The sequence below is a fragment of the Trachemys scripta genome, chromosome 23 (genome assembly GCF_013100865.1).
Source record: "Trachemys scripta elegans isolate TJP31775 chromosome 23, CAS_Tse_1.0, whole genome shotgun sequence".
In the NCBI taxonomy this organism is placed as follows: Eukaryota; Metazoa; Chordata; order Testudines; family Emydidae; genus Trachemys; species Trachemys scripta.
The window spans coordinates 8483399-8498753 of record NC_048320.1 but is presented as its reverse complement, the minus strand read 5'-3'; the positions used below and the strand labels follow the sequence as shown (position 1 = coordinate 8498753).

At 42.5% G+C, this 15355-nt stretch overlaps 1 protein-coding gene across 14 annotated transcripts in view; it reads left to right on the top strand.

Moving 5' to 3' along the window:
• The window catches only part of MAPT (microtubule associated protein tau), a 109528-nt gene that overhangs the window by 41443 nt on the left and 52730 nt on the right, over positions 1-15355 (top strand). For 3 of the 14 annotated variants that reach the window (XM_034755893.1, XM_034755881.1, XM_034755883.1), the window contains one exon: positions 14254-14343. In XM_034755893.1, coding sequence (XP_034611784.1) covers positions 14271-14343 — 73 coding nt within the window. In that variant the 5' untranslated portion in view covers positions 14254-14270. Of the gene's footprint in view, positions 1-8000; positions 8213-12682; positions 12754-13219; positions 13243-14253; positions 14344-15355 lie in introns of those variants that run through there. The other 11 variants (XM_034755894.1, XM_034755886.1, XM_034755890.1 and 8 more) reach the window with 8 other exon arrangements.

The window sequence follows — 15355 nt, the reverse complement described above, 5'->3', positions numbered from 1 at the left end:
TTCAAACCCACCCTTTCATTTGTAACCTGCTAATCCCCACCCGTTTTATTAACTCAAATACAACAAAGCATAAACCTGTGCCTAAGATTGGCTGTTTCTAGGGTTTCCCTCCAGGATCTTATCTATCCCAGCTCCTTCTGACCAAAAGAGACGCTCCCATCAGCCCCTTTCCATCCCAAATTGATATATTTGGAGCCACCACTTAAAACAGCATAACTCAGCAGTGGTAGCTTTGAATCTGAACACCAGGCTTTTTTGTGGGGAGGAGGGATAGCTCAGTGGTTTGAGCATTGGCCTACTAAAACTAGGGTTGTGAGCTCAATCCTTGAGGGGGCCACTTAGGGATCTGGGGCAAAATCAGTACTTGGTCTGCTAGTGAAGGCAGGGGGCTGGACTCAATGACCTTTCAAGGTCCCTTCCAGTTCTAGGAGACAGGATATATCCATTTAAATAGGATTTCCGAAGGAATAGGTTCTATCTGAACTATTAAATTAAACTGAAATGGCAGTGTCATGAATTAAAGTCAGCCTGAAAAGCTGTTCATAATTCACAAGCAACTTCCTTTTCATCTCCTTTGTACACTTTTCAGGAAAGTGTTTCCAAGGAACTGTCAGATAAGTGAATATGAACAACTGCCTCATTAATTGTAGGCACTAGTGAACAGATATCTTGATACACCTTGTAATCTATCTTGTCAAGGAACTAGAACAGCTATGAAGAGTCAGAGAAAGATGAATTCATTTCAAAGGAGTAGGGAGATGTTCAAAAGGGAAATGAAAACCAATAGTGCTTTAAAGAGATACTGTCATGGTGTTTTTCTTCATTTTTTAAAAATCATTTTTCTTCCTTATTATTGTTTAATAACCCCTCAGACTTTTGAAGCTTAGTTTTCCTTGGCGATGGAAGGCAAAACTTTTTCATGGATGAATGCACACCGGTTTTGGTTGGTTACTTTAGGGTCACTCAGGAGCGCTGCACGCTTTGCAATACCGATTATTTAGTTTCGCTGGCTTGTAAGAGCTGGGTTGCACTAACCGGCTTTAGTGCCGCACTGCTTGTGTACGTTTGTGCGCACCTATTTCTGATCTTAGGGTCACCCATGAGCAAGACAGTTGGGACTTCCCAAAGCAGTTAATCATTTTAACTCTGGGGGGAGGATGGACCCATCATTCAATTACTGCATATCGCACTCTTCTGCCAAGGGCATGACCACAAGCCTAGTATACATTTCACAGCAGCGTGGGCAGAAATTGAGAGGTAGCCTTGCAAACCACTAAAGAAGTTTCCCTTCTCTCTGCACCTACTAAACAGATATAGAAGAAATTAGAGGTCTAGATGGCAATGAAGTGCCAAGTAGTCAGTGTTTTCAAGAATTATCTAAACAGAATTTGCCATTTCCAATCAGCTTAGACCTGGTTCAGCAGGATAGCTCAGTGGTTTGAGCATTGGCCTGCTAAACCCAGGGTTGTGAGTTCAATCCTTGAGGGAGCCAGTTAGGGATCTGGGGCAAAAATCTGTCTGGGATTGGTCCTGCTTTGAGCAGGGGGTTGGACTAGATGACCTCCGGAGGTCCCTTCCAACCCTGATCTTCTATGGTTCTATGTCAGCAAAACTTCTGTCGCTCAGCGGTGTGGGAAAAAAAACATTTCAAAAGGAAAAATTCTGGAATAAAATAAACTCCTTCATTCCCCCCCAAATAAAATATCACCAACAACCATTTTTAATGTATGGTGAAGGTGAGGAAAAGCTTTAATTTTCCTGCTGTTAATTTAGCACTGTACCACAGAGCAGGTAACGGTGGTCGAGGCCAATGTTGTTGTGGTCCACTGGTAGATTTTACCATAGACAGACGATACTTTTCGGTTGTTTCCATTGTTGGCCTAGTTACCCAAGAAAAATCACTCTGGCAGTGTAAACCTCGGAGGATAAGTTCCTATATCCCAGTTCTAGGGGAATTCATCAGAAGAAAAAGGTTTTTCTGCCTTGAGTTTTAAAAAATTCATTGTTTGAATCCAGCCTTTTCAAACGGAGTGCTGAGTCCAGATCCTGTAGATGTTCTGTTCGAGTGGAAGTGGGTGGGTATGTAGTGAAAGGCTGAATTCTTCGTTGTAGTAGAGCTCAAAGCTCCTTCCATGAGTTTCGTCCCATCTGTGATTTTTGGTGATGCAACCCCTGGCTTCTAAAAATTTTCACCATCTGCCCTAAAAAGTCAGAGTGTGAGGGGTGTGGGTGTGTAGGTTTTCTTGTTGTTTTTTTTTTTTCTTTTTCTTCACCATTGGCTAGCCTGTTGAGAAGTGCACTCTGGGTTGTGGTAGCCCAGTAAAGGAAGGTTGGCGGATTCATTGTCCCACTCACTGCAGTAGGCTTCCTTTTCAGTCCACTTCTGTGAAGTGTGGCAAAGAAAAGTCAGCGCGCTTTGCTAAATCAAGGAGTCGGCATTCCAGAGCACAGTGAAGATTCTGTGACTTCATACAGCTGGCCATGACTTATGCATGATTTAACAGCATGCAAATAACACTGCCCCAGGAAATGCATCCAGGTGAATAACCATAATGCCCGCTCACATCAGATATTGGCACTTGGCAGAGATACATTTAAAAAATCATCTATGGGAGTATAACATTTATTACTGAACGTTAGCGTACATTGTGCAGCACCAAGGGTCAGGTTTTTATTCAGTCTGTTGGGAGTGAAATATATTCTTTGTCAGAGATTAGAGGCGGCTTTAGTGTTGTTATAATGTAGGGATCATTAATCTCCTGTAGATCAATGGTCCAAATTAAGTTTGAAACGGTAACCAATCTTCCATGTCGTTCATTCTATCTTACCAAATGGACATGATCTATTGTCCAGAAAAACGGTTCTCTGTTTCTGTGTCTGAGGACGTGAGTATGGCAATAACACATACGTGTATAGTGAATCTGATAGATTACATTTGATACGGCAATTGTTACCTGTCTCCATGGATTCTTGAAACATACGTGGTTACTGATTCACCTGTCTTCTGCAGTCTAATTGTGATAGCCTTTATTACAAATAATTTCCTTCTCTCCAGAGTGAATGCAGCAGAGAAAAGTCTACATTTCGTTGTCTTTGTTTTAGTTTGAACTTAAAATTTTAGGCTCGTGAAAATTTTAATTGGTGGTTCCCATCCAATTACTAGTTGTCCACATCCCTTGTTGCCAGCCTCAGTATACAGAGGTGGAGGGTGAAATGGACCATGCATGAAAATAGCCATTCATGGAGATGGAACTCCTTGTTCCCTTATTGTAAATGGGGAATCATCAGCAAGTGGGTGTGTTCCTAGTGGGGTCCTGCAGGGATCAATTCTAGGTCCTACACTATTGAACATTTTTATTAATGGCCTGGAAGAAAACATAAAATCATCACTGGTAAAGTTTGGAGATGACACACAAATTGGGGGAATGGTAAATAATGAAGAGGGCAGGTCGCTGATTCAGAGTGGTCTGGATCTCATGGTAAGATGGGTGCCAGCAAGCAATATGCATTTTAATATGGCTTCCTGTAAATGTTCTAGGATGACCAGATATCCCATTTTTATAGGGACAGTCCTGGTTTTTGGGACTTTTTCTTATATAGACGCCCACTCCCAGTACTGTTTTTTTCACAGTTGCTATCTGGTCACCCTAAAATGTACACGTCTAGGAACCAAGTATCAGAGGGGTAGCCGTGTTAGTCTGGATCTATAAAAAGCAACAGAGAGTCCTGTGGCACCTTTAAGACTAACAGATGTATTGGAGCATAAGCTTTCGTGGGTGAATACCCACTTCATCAGACGCATGCGAAAGCTTATGCTCCAATACATCTGTTTAGTCTTAAAGGTGCCACAGGACTCTCTGTTGCTTTTTACATCTAGGGACAAGAATATAGGCCATGATGATTTGATTACAGTGTGTGAGTACCTACATAGAATATCAGGGTTGGAAGGGATCTCAGGAGATCATCTAGTCCAACCCCCTGTTCAGAGCAGGACCAATCCCCAATTAAATCATCCAACCAATTTTTGCCACATATCCCTAAATGGCCCCCCTAAGGGTTGAACTCAAAACTCTGGGTTTAGTAGGCCAGTGCTCAAACCACTAAGCTATCCCTCCCCTCCATGCGGAACAAATATTTAATAATGGTCTCTTCCGTCTAACAGAGAAAGGTAGAACGTGATCCAGTGGTTGGAAGTTGAAACTAGACAATCTCAGACTGGAAATAAGGTGTCAATTTTTAACAGAGAGCGTAATTAACTATTGAAATAATTTGCCGAGGCTGGAAGAGGATTTTCCATCACTGACAATTTTTTAATCAAGGTTGGATGTTCTAAAAGCTCTGCTCTAGGAATGATTTTGGGGAAGTTCTGTGGCCCGTGTTCTAGAGGAGGTCAGACTAGATGATCACAGTGGTCCCTTCTGGCTTTGGAATCTATGAATTTATTAATGCTATGTAGGTTTTTATACTGCACATATCACCATAGTATCTGAGTGCCTTCCAGTAGTGCATTAAGCAACATAACTAACATCTGTCACGTTTGTTCACTACTGAGACGCTGAGCAGGGTGGGAAAACTCGGCCTGCTGCTTCCCAGTCCGCGTCTGCACTGTACATGTAAAGAATTGATGTTAGTCTCTGGGGCCGTCACTTAGCACTGTTGTCGGCACAGCGCTCAGCAATCAGGTTTTCATGCCTGGCTATTTAATGCCATATTTGCATATTATTGCCATGTGTCTGCGTTTAAACTGATTACTCAATTGAGAGTATCATGGTACTCTATAGTAGGTAAAATATAATCATAGATAAGTAGGGGCCAAATTACCTGTCAGGTGAAAACTAGGATGATCGTGAGCAAGAAGATTTTAAGTATTAAAAAATACCAACTCCTTGCAGTAATTCCCCCAGCCTGACACCCCTGGAGATAAATATTCCCATATGTTGGATTATGACTGTTCTTTCTTGCTAATCCTTCTCAAGGATTAGGATTGGTTGCAGGGAGGAGGAGGAGAGGAAGGATTGCTATAGTGGTATCAGTCAGTTCTGCAGTAGTAAAGTCTGTGTTTATTATAACCCCTATTTTCCTATTTATAGAATCAAAGATGTTACAGATGGAGAAGATTACAGGTCATTTTATCCAGTGCAGGATGATCTGGCTAACAGAGTGTACCAGTTGTTAATAAACCTGCATTTTCCAGGAGTGGATAACTGGGTGTGTAGTGATAAAATAATGTTGCTTTCACGTCCCGTAGCTTGCTCTGGTATTACGAACACACAGTAGTTCTCATTGAGGTAAGAGAAAAATAATTTAGTGCAGTCTTAGGATAAAACATTACAGCCCAGTCCTACCTGTGCTGATGCTTTGTCTCTACATAACGCAAACATGGGTTTATACCTCGTGAGTTTGTTCAGGGCCAAAGAGTCCAGTTTATGATTTGCACAACCTGACACAAGACCCCCAGTTGGGATGGTGCCCAGCGTGATACACCGGACCTGACAGCTGTTGTGGACTCATTTGGTGTTTAGTTTTGTAATCACACCAGTTATTTTTCCAAAAGCTTCATTCCATCATTTGCAGTTTGTTGCCATTTTTACAGCTATAACTTCCCAAAATGCTCAAGTTGTTTCCATTATAACTCCCTCTTTTCAGTCACTCATAACATTCCAAAAATACAGGCTATTGGGCTGACATATTCTGGGCTGGATCTGTGCCAGAGGGTAACGTTTTGGACAAGTTTCAGCAAAACAATTGGAGCTGGTGGTTGTGAATGAGAAGTGTGGAAAGAATACGTAACTATTTTCATTTGAAAAGCTCTAGCACTGATGCATGAGGGTAGAAAATTTTATTGAGAAACGCCTTTGAATGTTTTCATCAAACCTGGATTTTGACTGGCAGAGCTGTGAGAGTCGAAAATGGCAGTGTGCATGCTCAGAAGTTTATTTAAAAAACACCAATTCTATTACTTTTATAATCTGCTTCATTCCAAAAGAAGGTGGGTGGCATTGTGCACATGTGTGTGACTAATGTTGGCTTCATATGAAAATATTATATTTTAGTCAACCTTTGGAATACTGCCTCATTCAATGTATATTGGTTTCTATCTATAGGTACTTATCTGCCCTCCTTAACTATGGTATCTGAGCGTCTCATAAACTTTAATGTATTTATCCTCACTATACCCCTGTGAGGCTGGGTAGTGCTGTTATCCCCATTACACAGATGGGGGAACTGAGGCACAGAGAGGCTAAGTGATGTGCCCGAGGTCACACAGGCAGCTTGTGACAGAGCAGGGAATTGAGCCCATATCTCTCCACTCCCAGGCTCGTGCCCTACCCACTGGGTCATCCTCCCTCTCTGAGACTTGTGCAGTTAAACTCTATGCGGTTAATGCAGAATATTTTCCACGCTGTTGAGAATGTTCTGACAGACAAATAAACTATCCCTACATATTGGGTTCTCCATGGTGCATTAATTTTCTTTTGTAATCTCCCCTGGTTATCTCGTTAGTAAGTTAATGACATAAAGCTCAGTAGAAACTCTGCAGTTCTCTTTGGTTTGCAGACACAGCATCTTGAATTATAATCCCATGAGATCTCACAAATTAAGGAAGGTCAGGCCAGGTTCATAGTTGGATAGAAGACCCCAAAGTGTACTGGAAGCATTAGTAGTGCTTATTTCATAGATGGCACTCGAAACAATGCCCCAGCCTGAAATTAAGGTGCATTTTGCTGCTGATGGTGCCATCTGTTTGATGACACACACAACCGGCTGTCTTCTAGCCATGATTTCCTGCCACTTTTCACAAGAGCTGGGGTGTTGATCTTAGTATCCTAGCCAAATTCCACCTTGGGTAATTGTGTTCTGCCTCCTTACATTTCCTCTGCAGCGTGAATTGGCTGTGGGAGCCTTCGCTTCCTGTCCGGAACACTAGTGATGCTGGGCCCTATTAAAGAATTGCTACATTCAAGAGGCCATTCAGTGATGGACATTTGGTCCCTGTGTGCAGAATGGACATCATGTTTTGGGCTTTTCTGGGATGAAGGGCACTGTATAAATATATGTTGTTGCTGCTCCTGCCGCTTTGGCTTTCAGCACTCAGTGCTCCTAGCGCTTTGTATGAGACAAGTCTTCAATGAATTGTTTGGCGAGTCTGGGCCGGGCACAGCCAGAGAGATGTTATTCAAACACTTTAAAAAGAGTTGCTCCTAGTTACAACATGACTGAGTTTAACCCATAGTGCAGTGGAAGAGAACTTCATCACTCTCTCTGCAATGTCTGCAGAATCCTTTTAATAAGCATCTCTCCACACTGCCCTACACTTTGACTGCTGATGCATCTCCATTGCCTTTACATATATCATACTTCAGCTGCCACCAACTGCTGCCATTTAAACAAAGCAAACAGAGGAAGGTTTGTTTCTATCCATTCCAAAATCACTCTCCTCTGATGGGCAGAGTGGGGCAGTCACCTGTCCTAGGCCAGTGACAGGTTTCCAGTGAGGTTACCTTGTAACCTCTTTTTATTGTTGGGAAGGGGAGATTATCCAAGGCTCTTGGCTGGGAAATTGTTTACGTACCAGTTCTTAGCGCCGTGATGTGAATGGCTAAGCTATTTAACGTGACTTCTAGAAGTTTCTAAAATGTTGTAACTCCCCTCTCCCTCAGAAGTTTTAATTCCTGCCACTCAAAGAACCTGCTTTTATCAGCGGAGAGATACTGAAAATAATCATATGTGTTTATAAAACAGCAACAACCGAACAAAAATCCCTCCCTCACATTTCAAAAATAACTGTTTGTAAAAGTGGCATATACAGAATACATGGTGGGGTGGGTTCCGGTAGAGAGTTTATTGGCACTTGTGCAAATCACTCCGAATAATGCTTCAGCCGTTGTGGGTAACGCCCAGCCATCCCTAACTCAGAACAATAAAACCTTGGCACCACAGCACCGCACTGTTTTCCATATTAGCTATAAGCCCCTGAGAGGCAGATCCTAATTGTGAAGTTACGCAAAGTTTCGAAGAACCCTGAAGTGCTGTCAAGGGTGGGATAGGCTGTTTGTTTAGATAAAGTCCCTCCTTGGCAGGAGTGGATCTGCTGGAAACTGATAAGACCCTGAAGAGCGTGCCTATCGGTTGCATAGGGGGTGCTGCCAAAGTTTAAATACTCAGAGACATCACTATCCTTATTATTCATTGTGGAAGCCTTTGGGTCAAGGTAGGGCTGCTTTCACTTACTTTTAAAGAAACTTGACTTTCTTCAATTAGCCGAGACGGAGACAGTATTGGGAGGCCTTACTTTTATGCTATTCTCTGTCATAATCTGCATGGCTTGTGATACGTGAGTGACTTCAGCACCATGTTTGCTTAAGGAGTCAGTCCTGAAATGGGCCATTTGTTCACCAGAGTCAAGTAATTTTTTTTCAGTAAATTCCATTTAGTCATTGAGACGGTTACCTAATTTGAGAATGACGCAGGAATTTCCCGGTTAGAATGAGATGCATCTTGAACACAGATGAGTTTGGTGTGTTTGCTGCTTGTTTTGAACTGAAGGAATGGAAGGTCATGGTTACGTTGCAGAAATTTGTAGGCATCAGATGTCTGAGTGAGTGTGCGTGCGCCAGAGTCGTCCGTGCTTATAGTTAATGAAGTAGAACAAACGAAATAGTGGGAGAGGTGGGTGAAATAATCCAGCAGAGATGTGTAAAATATATCTGTACTGTAGGTTATTGCTTATATTTTAAATTTTGCTGGGAGAACTACAGTACTTAAAGATCATCCCATAGTAGGGTGCTCTTCCCTATTTGTTCACCGAATTGCCGTGTTTCTCTGTTCCGTGTGGTGGCCACGTGGATTTATTTTTCTCTGATGAAGTTCCAGATGGACAGCCATGGGGACTGATTTCTACTGTTATGCACAGAATAGGTGCAGTATCCTAGGGCCTTGTGGAAGAGCAGGTTTCCCTGTGCTTTGTTTCCACTGAACAGTTCTCTGCAGGGAAGGCTGGCTTTTGTGACCAACACACCTGTCCAGGGGGACCAGGGCTAAACCCACTAAACGTAACAGCCACATTTGGTCTTGCTCTGGAGCACTTCCTCCCCTGCCCCCCACTTTTTCTTGTCCTGTGGATAATGGGAATAGGCTGTCCTTGCACTCCCTTCCGTCTGGATGTTGGAAACAGAGGGAGGGTCACACTTTTCCTCCAGTCTTCACGACCAGGCCCAGTGTGTGGGAGACGCTCCTTCCTTCTCACGAGGTGGGAGGCCAGTTCTACTCTCTCAGTATTGCCACTCCCCCAGAATTTAAAAAAGTCATGAGCCAGACCCCTTAAAATCATGAGGTTTTAAAAATGATTTGGGGCTCTTTTTCTTGCCTTCTGGTGTTAGAGCCATGGAGTTCAAATTAAGTTTTTCTCTGCATCCGTTCGGTCTAGAGGTGCTTTATTTTTTTTAAATGAAACCCTAAGAGTCACAAGTAATCACATGATTCCAGCAGCTGGAGCTTTAAGATAAAACACCTAATAATAAAAGTAACTCTTCTTTCTCCACGCCCGAGAAGGCAGTATCTCTTTTCTTCTCCCTAAAAGGGACACCAAAGGAAAATCAATTTGTCTTTAAATTCGGATGTAACAGTCTTTCCAACCCCCGAACTCAGAGGTTCTCAAGCTGTTCCATGGTGTGAACCCTGTCATTTGAGGGGGTTGCTTATGAACACTTCCCCTCCCATTTAGGACTGCCTGCATAACATCTCTTTCCTCCTTACCTAGCGGGCAGCTAGGCCGGCCACTCCTCCCTCCTTCTTTCTAGCATCTTTGATAGACACCCAGTGTCTTTTAAGTAATGAGGAGCCCGGACACCTGTAGACGCCGCTGGAAGCCAGGTGGAGGAGCCAGCACCATGTGACCAGTCATCTCTCTGCAGACCACCAGCAAGTGCTCTGTAGGCCACCCATAGACGACTTCTATAGACTTTCTCTGCTGGTACTGATTCCTAGCTTGCGATTGCTGTTTTGCCATTGCATCTTTGATATTAAATGTTGTATTATGACTGGAGGATCTTTGCTCACAGCAATGCTTTCCACAGAAAAATCATACTAGTCCTCACTCCTGTCTGTCTGACCCCAGCCATGAAGCCTTACCGCCTTGTAGGCACCCTAATCTGGCATTCCCAAGGGCTTGTTTATTCAGGGACACTAAGGAAAATTAATCCAAACAGACTAAGGCTATGTCTACGCTACAGAGCCCATGTTGGCCTAGACACGCCGTATGCTGACAGAAGGAATTTTTCTGCCGGTGTGGGAATACAAACTCCCCGAACAAATTTAACTCCGTCAACAGAAGCAGCCTTCTGCCAGCATAGCTGAGCCGGCATAAATTTAAAGTGTAGACCAGACCAAAAGGTGTGAATTCAAAGCAGATTAGCTTTGTGTGTCCCTGTGAGGACGTGCTCACTCAGAATTAAAATGACCTTAATTCAGTTTAACTTAATTCCCTTTGGAAGGCTGAATTGAGGCCACTTTAATTTTGAATGAGTGTGTGCACATGGGGTTTAATGCAGTTTAATTGATCCCCTTTGAATTCACACCATTAGTTAATTTGGATTAATTTTGTTGAGTGTTCCCATGTAGAGAAACTCTTGCCTGGATACCGTGAAGACCTCACTCAGCGTTTGTGGGAGAGGGGAAGACAGTCTGGGGGAAATGTCACTGATTATTTTTTTTATAAAGGTTGTTAGGTAGACAAAAGGGAGAATTAAAAAGAAACATACAGTTAGTGTTTAGATACAGGGCAGTTAATTCATGAGCTTTTCACTTCTGGGTCAGCAGTTAGGAGATGATGGAAAGGTGATAATACCTGTGGCTGTTCAGTGAAATGAGTTGATGGGTCTTAGGTCAAATGCTAGTAGGCATGTTTCCTCATCACAATTGGTCTTAATTGATCCTCTAGTTGACATAGAAACCAAGGCCTGGAAGTCAGGCAGAGATCCGCGTCCGCCCAGAGAGGCGCTCCTTCCAGGGAGCACAATAGCAGGACAGCATGTAGGAAAGGTGCTTACCATATCATCTTTGTTGGGCCTGTTTGCATAGAAGATTCCGTCTGGCATCGTCAACGCCAGAAAATTGGCACAATTTAAAACAAACAAAAAAAAAAAATAGCCAATTCAAGTATTGAATTGCAAACCTCATTTTCACCTATGGCATACTCCAGTTTGGTTTTGTGAACTATATGGCCGCTTAGTAGTTGTATTTTATCGCTTACATGCTTGCCAGTCCTAAAAAAGCACCAAAATGCAGCCCACCATGGGCAGGATATAATCAATATGATTCCCGGAGCTCCTGTTTGTTTTAGGTGGGCAAAACTCCATTAATGGTTTTTTAATCAAGTGCACTGAGCGGATTCTGAGTTTTCTGTCCGCTTCAAATACCAATTCTTGTGGTTTATCACTTGGTGAGTTTTTGCAGGGCAAGCTCTTGAAGGTTTTCCGTGCAATTCAATCAGATGATTTTGTAGTTGTTTAAAGCAGAAATTAAATTGCATAGATATCTTCCTAGTGGAAAAAAATGTTGGAGAGTTGAAATCCCTCACTCCGTTCTAAGATCCCGTTAATTTATTGCCAGCCAACAAAACCATGTAAGCTCACTTCCTTACTGTGGGTAACCCGAGCAGCATTGCTGGTTTCAGCTCCCTCCCATCCAGTTGTGGTAAACCTGGGATTAGGTTATTAATCACTATCTTTGGCTGTAATTAGAGCAGCTATCATGAAATCAAGATCACTTTTAATGGAGAGTTGTTAGCAGAATCATGGTCTTTGCTTTGCAGAACTGGATAATTTTGTCGGCACCCATATACCATAAATTAAACGGGATACTTGTTTTCCTTTGCACCTTATTCTTGGCTGTAGTCTCTCTGACTGCTTCTTGAGGACGTACACTTAGTTTTCCTCCTGCTTCCTTACGCCTAAATACTTTGGAGAGGGAGCTTTCTGGGACCGTAAGGAATCTGTGAACTTTTCTTGAGAAGAAAAAGAAGATTTTACTTTGACTTACCTGAACATTTCCCCCCTTCTTGCAGGAAGGCCCACAACAAATACTTGGGAATTCCTGCTTCCCAATCCTATGCATAGACCACTAGACCATTCCTAGTTGCAAAACAGCTACACAACTAGGAATGTTTGTTCTTAATATTTATTTGTATTGTGGGAGCATTTAAGAGCCATAGACTGGGGCTTCATGGCGCTTAGGTGCTCTGCAAATAGAGAGCAGAAAGATTCCAGTCTAAGTAAATCTCCTACATTCATACAGGTGCTTTGTATGAATCTTTTTATTTATTTATTTTTAAATCACTTGTACATTATTCCAGCTGATTACTCACAGAATGGCAGGCCGTTTATCCTGTGTAGCACACATTCATGAAGACAGTGGTCCTTGCAACAGTGTTGTGTCTGGGTGGAAAATGCTTTTTTGCTCTCTCGTGTGTTAAAATCATTTTAATTCTTTCACACCTGGATTTGCTCTACTGAGTCTGGCCTTTTTCTGGGTCGTTTAGGAACACAAATTAGCTTAACTGGCAAATGCACTGTTCAGATCACCGGGGCAGAAATAACTTGGTAGTAAACCAGGTAAAGCACCCCTTTCCCTTTGTTGTTGGCAGACACTTCAGCACCGATTCAGGTCATCCAGCTCTGAGATTGTTTTATTTTATTTTTCCATTTTTGCCATAGGACAGAATTCTTCAAATTTCGTCAAACAACAAAAATATAGGTGGGTCGAGGAAGCTTTTTATTAACTATGCAAAATGTCTGAAATCAAATGAAAAAACAACAACTCTGCTTTCTATAATGCTCTGGAGCTAAGGATCTCAGTGTGCTTTGCAAGCATTTATGAACTGAGTCTCCCAACTGTCTGCCAAGGTCACTGTTTCCTCAGTTACACATAGTAGAATTTCTTTTCTTTTCTTTAAAAAACAAAAACAAAACCTAGGAAATAACATTAAGGTTGCAAATTCAAGCACTCAGAAGTTAGGAAATGCCAGAATCAAGCGTGCTTGTAAAACTTTGACATGGCCCTCTTCTGTGTATGCATTATGATAGTCTTTAATTTATATAGATACATGCATACTGTTTTTTCCACAGAATCCCTGCCTCTTTCAGCATACAGGATGAACTGTGCTCAGTGAGTGAATCCGGGGTGTGTATTGAATGAGGCTGTGGTTTGTCGTCCTCTTGTCTCATTCACTGTAGAAATTAGAAGGTGTGTAACGTCAGAGGCACGAGACTGGAAGAAGAGCCAGAATGATCTTGTGGTTAAGTCATTTGAGCTCAGTTCTGCCACTGGCTCTGCCACAGACTTGCAATCTATCAAGCAGTTTGCTGCGGAATTAGTCTGTATTACGCCACAGAGTCCCAGTGTCCCAGACATAGACTTGTGAAAATTGATAGACCAGACAATGAGCCATGATGAGTCCTTTCCCTTGGAAGTTATTCAATTGCTTGTGAAACTTCAGTGGTGCATTGGATATGAAGTTGCCTGTGTCCTCAGTCTGCTGCAGGAAATTGGTGACACAGCCTTGGTATTTTGTCTCTCTGACCTGTGCAAGATTGATTAGCTCTTCACATTGGTCCCAAAAATCAGCCTCTTTTCACAAATGCAGTTGTTGCTCTCTATTGGGATTGCAGTTGCTTTGATCTCTATGCCTATAACTTGATACAACTGTGGGGTTTTTTTAAAAGAGCATTCCCCAGTTGATGTCGGCCATTTCAGAATCCTAGACACCATCTTAATGCATTTTGCTTTTTTTCTTGCTCTTCTGGTAAATTTAAAGGCTGTGGACAAAAATTTGCTTCTGAACGTAGATTTAGAGGAGCTTGATAGGGAATCATTCTTCATTGGAAGGAGAGTCTAGTAGTCAAACCTTTATCCAGCCGTAACTTATATCAGTCAGTCAGGGGGGACCACTTTCTTCAGCACATACCTTGAGCTGTAACCTGTCTATGATCATGATCGTGAGCTTTTCCAAGTCTCCCTTGAAAAAGTGAATGAGTTAAATAGCTTGTTGCAGTAGCTTAAAAGGCAGCTAGTTATTAATGGCCATCTGATTTCCTCCCCTCCTCCCCCCAAAAAGAAAAGATTGTGTTCCTGGAATTAAACTGATGAGCTGAAAATGCACCACAGAGCAATAGGAGATAGTGCAATAATTTGAGTGCAGGGGAAGGTGCATTGCATGAGGTTTTGTGTAATTATGTTAAATTTTTTCCCCTTTAGATAACTTTTGCAACAGGATGGCTGAGCAACGTCAGGATTTCAATATGATGGAAGACCACTCGATGAGCCAAGCTAAGCAGATCCCATCAGGTGAGCCTTACCAGATGGGGGTAGTCATGGGAGAAGGGGAGGACCTTCCCCCACAGGCAGGTTATTTTCTCTCCAGGAGAAAGGATGACACAGCTGGGAGATCTCAGTACAAGGAGATTGGGGTGAGGTTGCCCATAGAGTTGACGCCTGGGAATGTATGCGATTCAATGAAAGGTTAGTCCAAAGTCTAGGAAAAGGGGACCTTTTTGTGAATTACTTGGGTGCCGAGACATCATCATGCAGTAAATGAGCTTCTGGGAGATAAACATAAGATACATTCAGATACTTTATAGCTCAAACCGAAGTTTGGGGTTTGGGCTTGGTGAGGGAATCACTGGGTGAGAGCCTATCCCCTGTTATGCTGGAGGCCAGACTTGGTGATCGTAATCATCCCCATCTGCCTTGTGCTCTCTTTCCCATCCAGAGGTAAGTTTCAATAGAAGAAAAAACACTTGAGTCCATAGAGCATGTGAAGTCTGTAAAAGGCTGTAGAATCTTGCTGCTCATAGAAAAAAGGTAAAGGCTTCTTGGGAAATAAAAGGAGGTGAAACAGTCGTTTCCCATTAAGTCCGGTATAGAAGGGACCGGGGTGATTGATTTTGTTTTTTAAATGTAGATTAATGGCTTCTTTAATAGACTGAGGACCAGAACTGAGATTTCCCATCCCTCCATGTAGCACCTCAGATCCTCCTTCGTGTACTAGTTCTCTTTGTTCATACTTAAAAGACTCCTGTCCATGGATGTGTAGATGAGCTACCTCCAGTTGTGACACTGGCTTCCTTTTACCCCCTCTAAACATGGTTATAAACCCTTTCCCCCTTTACAGGATTCAGAAAATTAAAAAGTCGCTAGGGTAAATCTCTCAAACTTGTATCTACCCCAGTTTATGCAGTATGGCAGCCATCTTTTCATCCATTGGTTGCTGGAAAGGTTCAGGAATCTCTGGATAATAACTTAGATGTTGGGACAGAGGCATTTGGGATGGGGGAGACTGAGGAATGGAGCGTTGGTC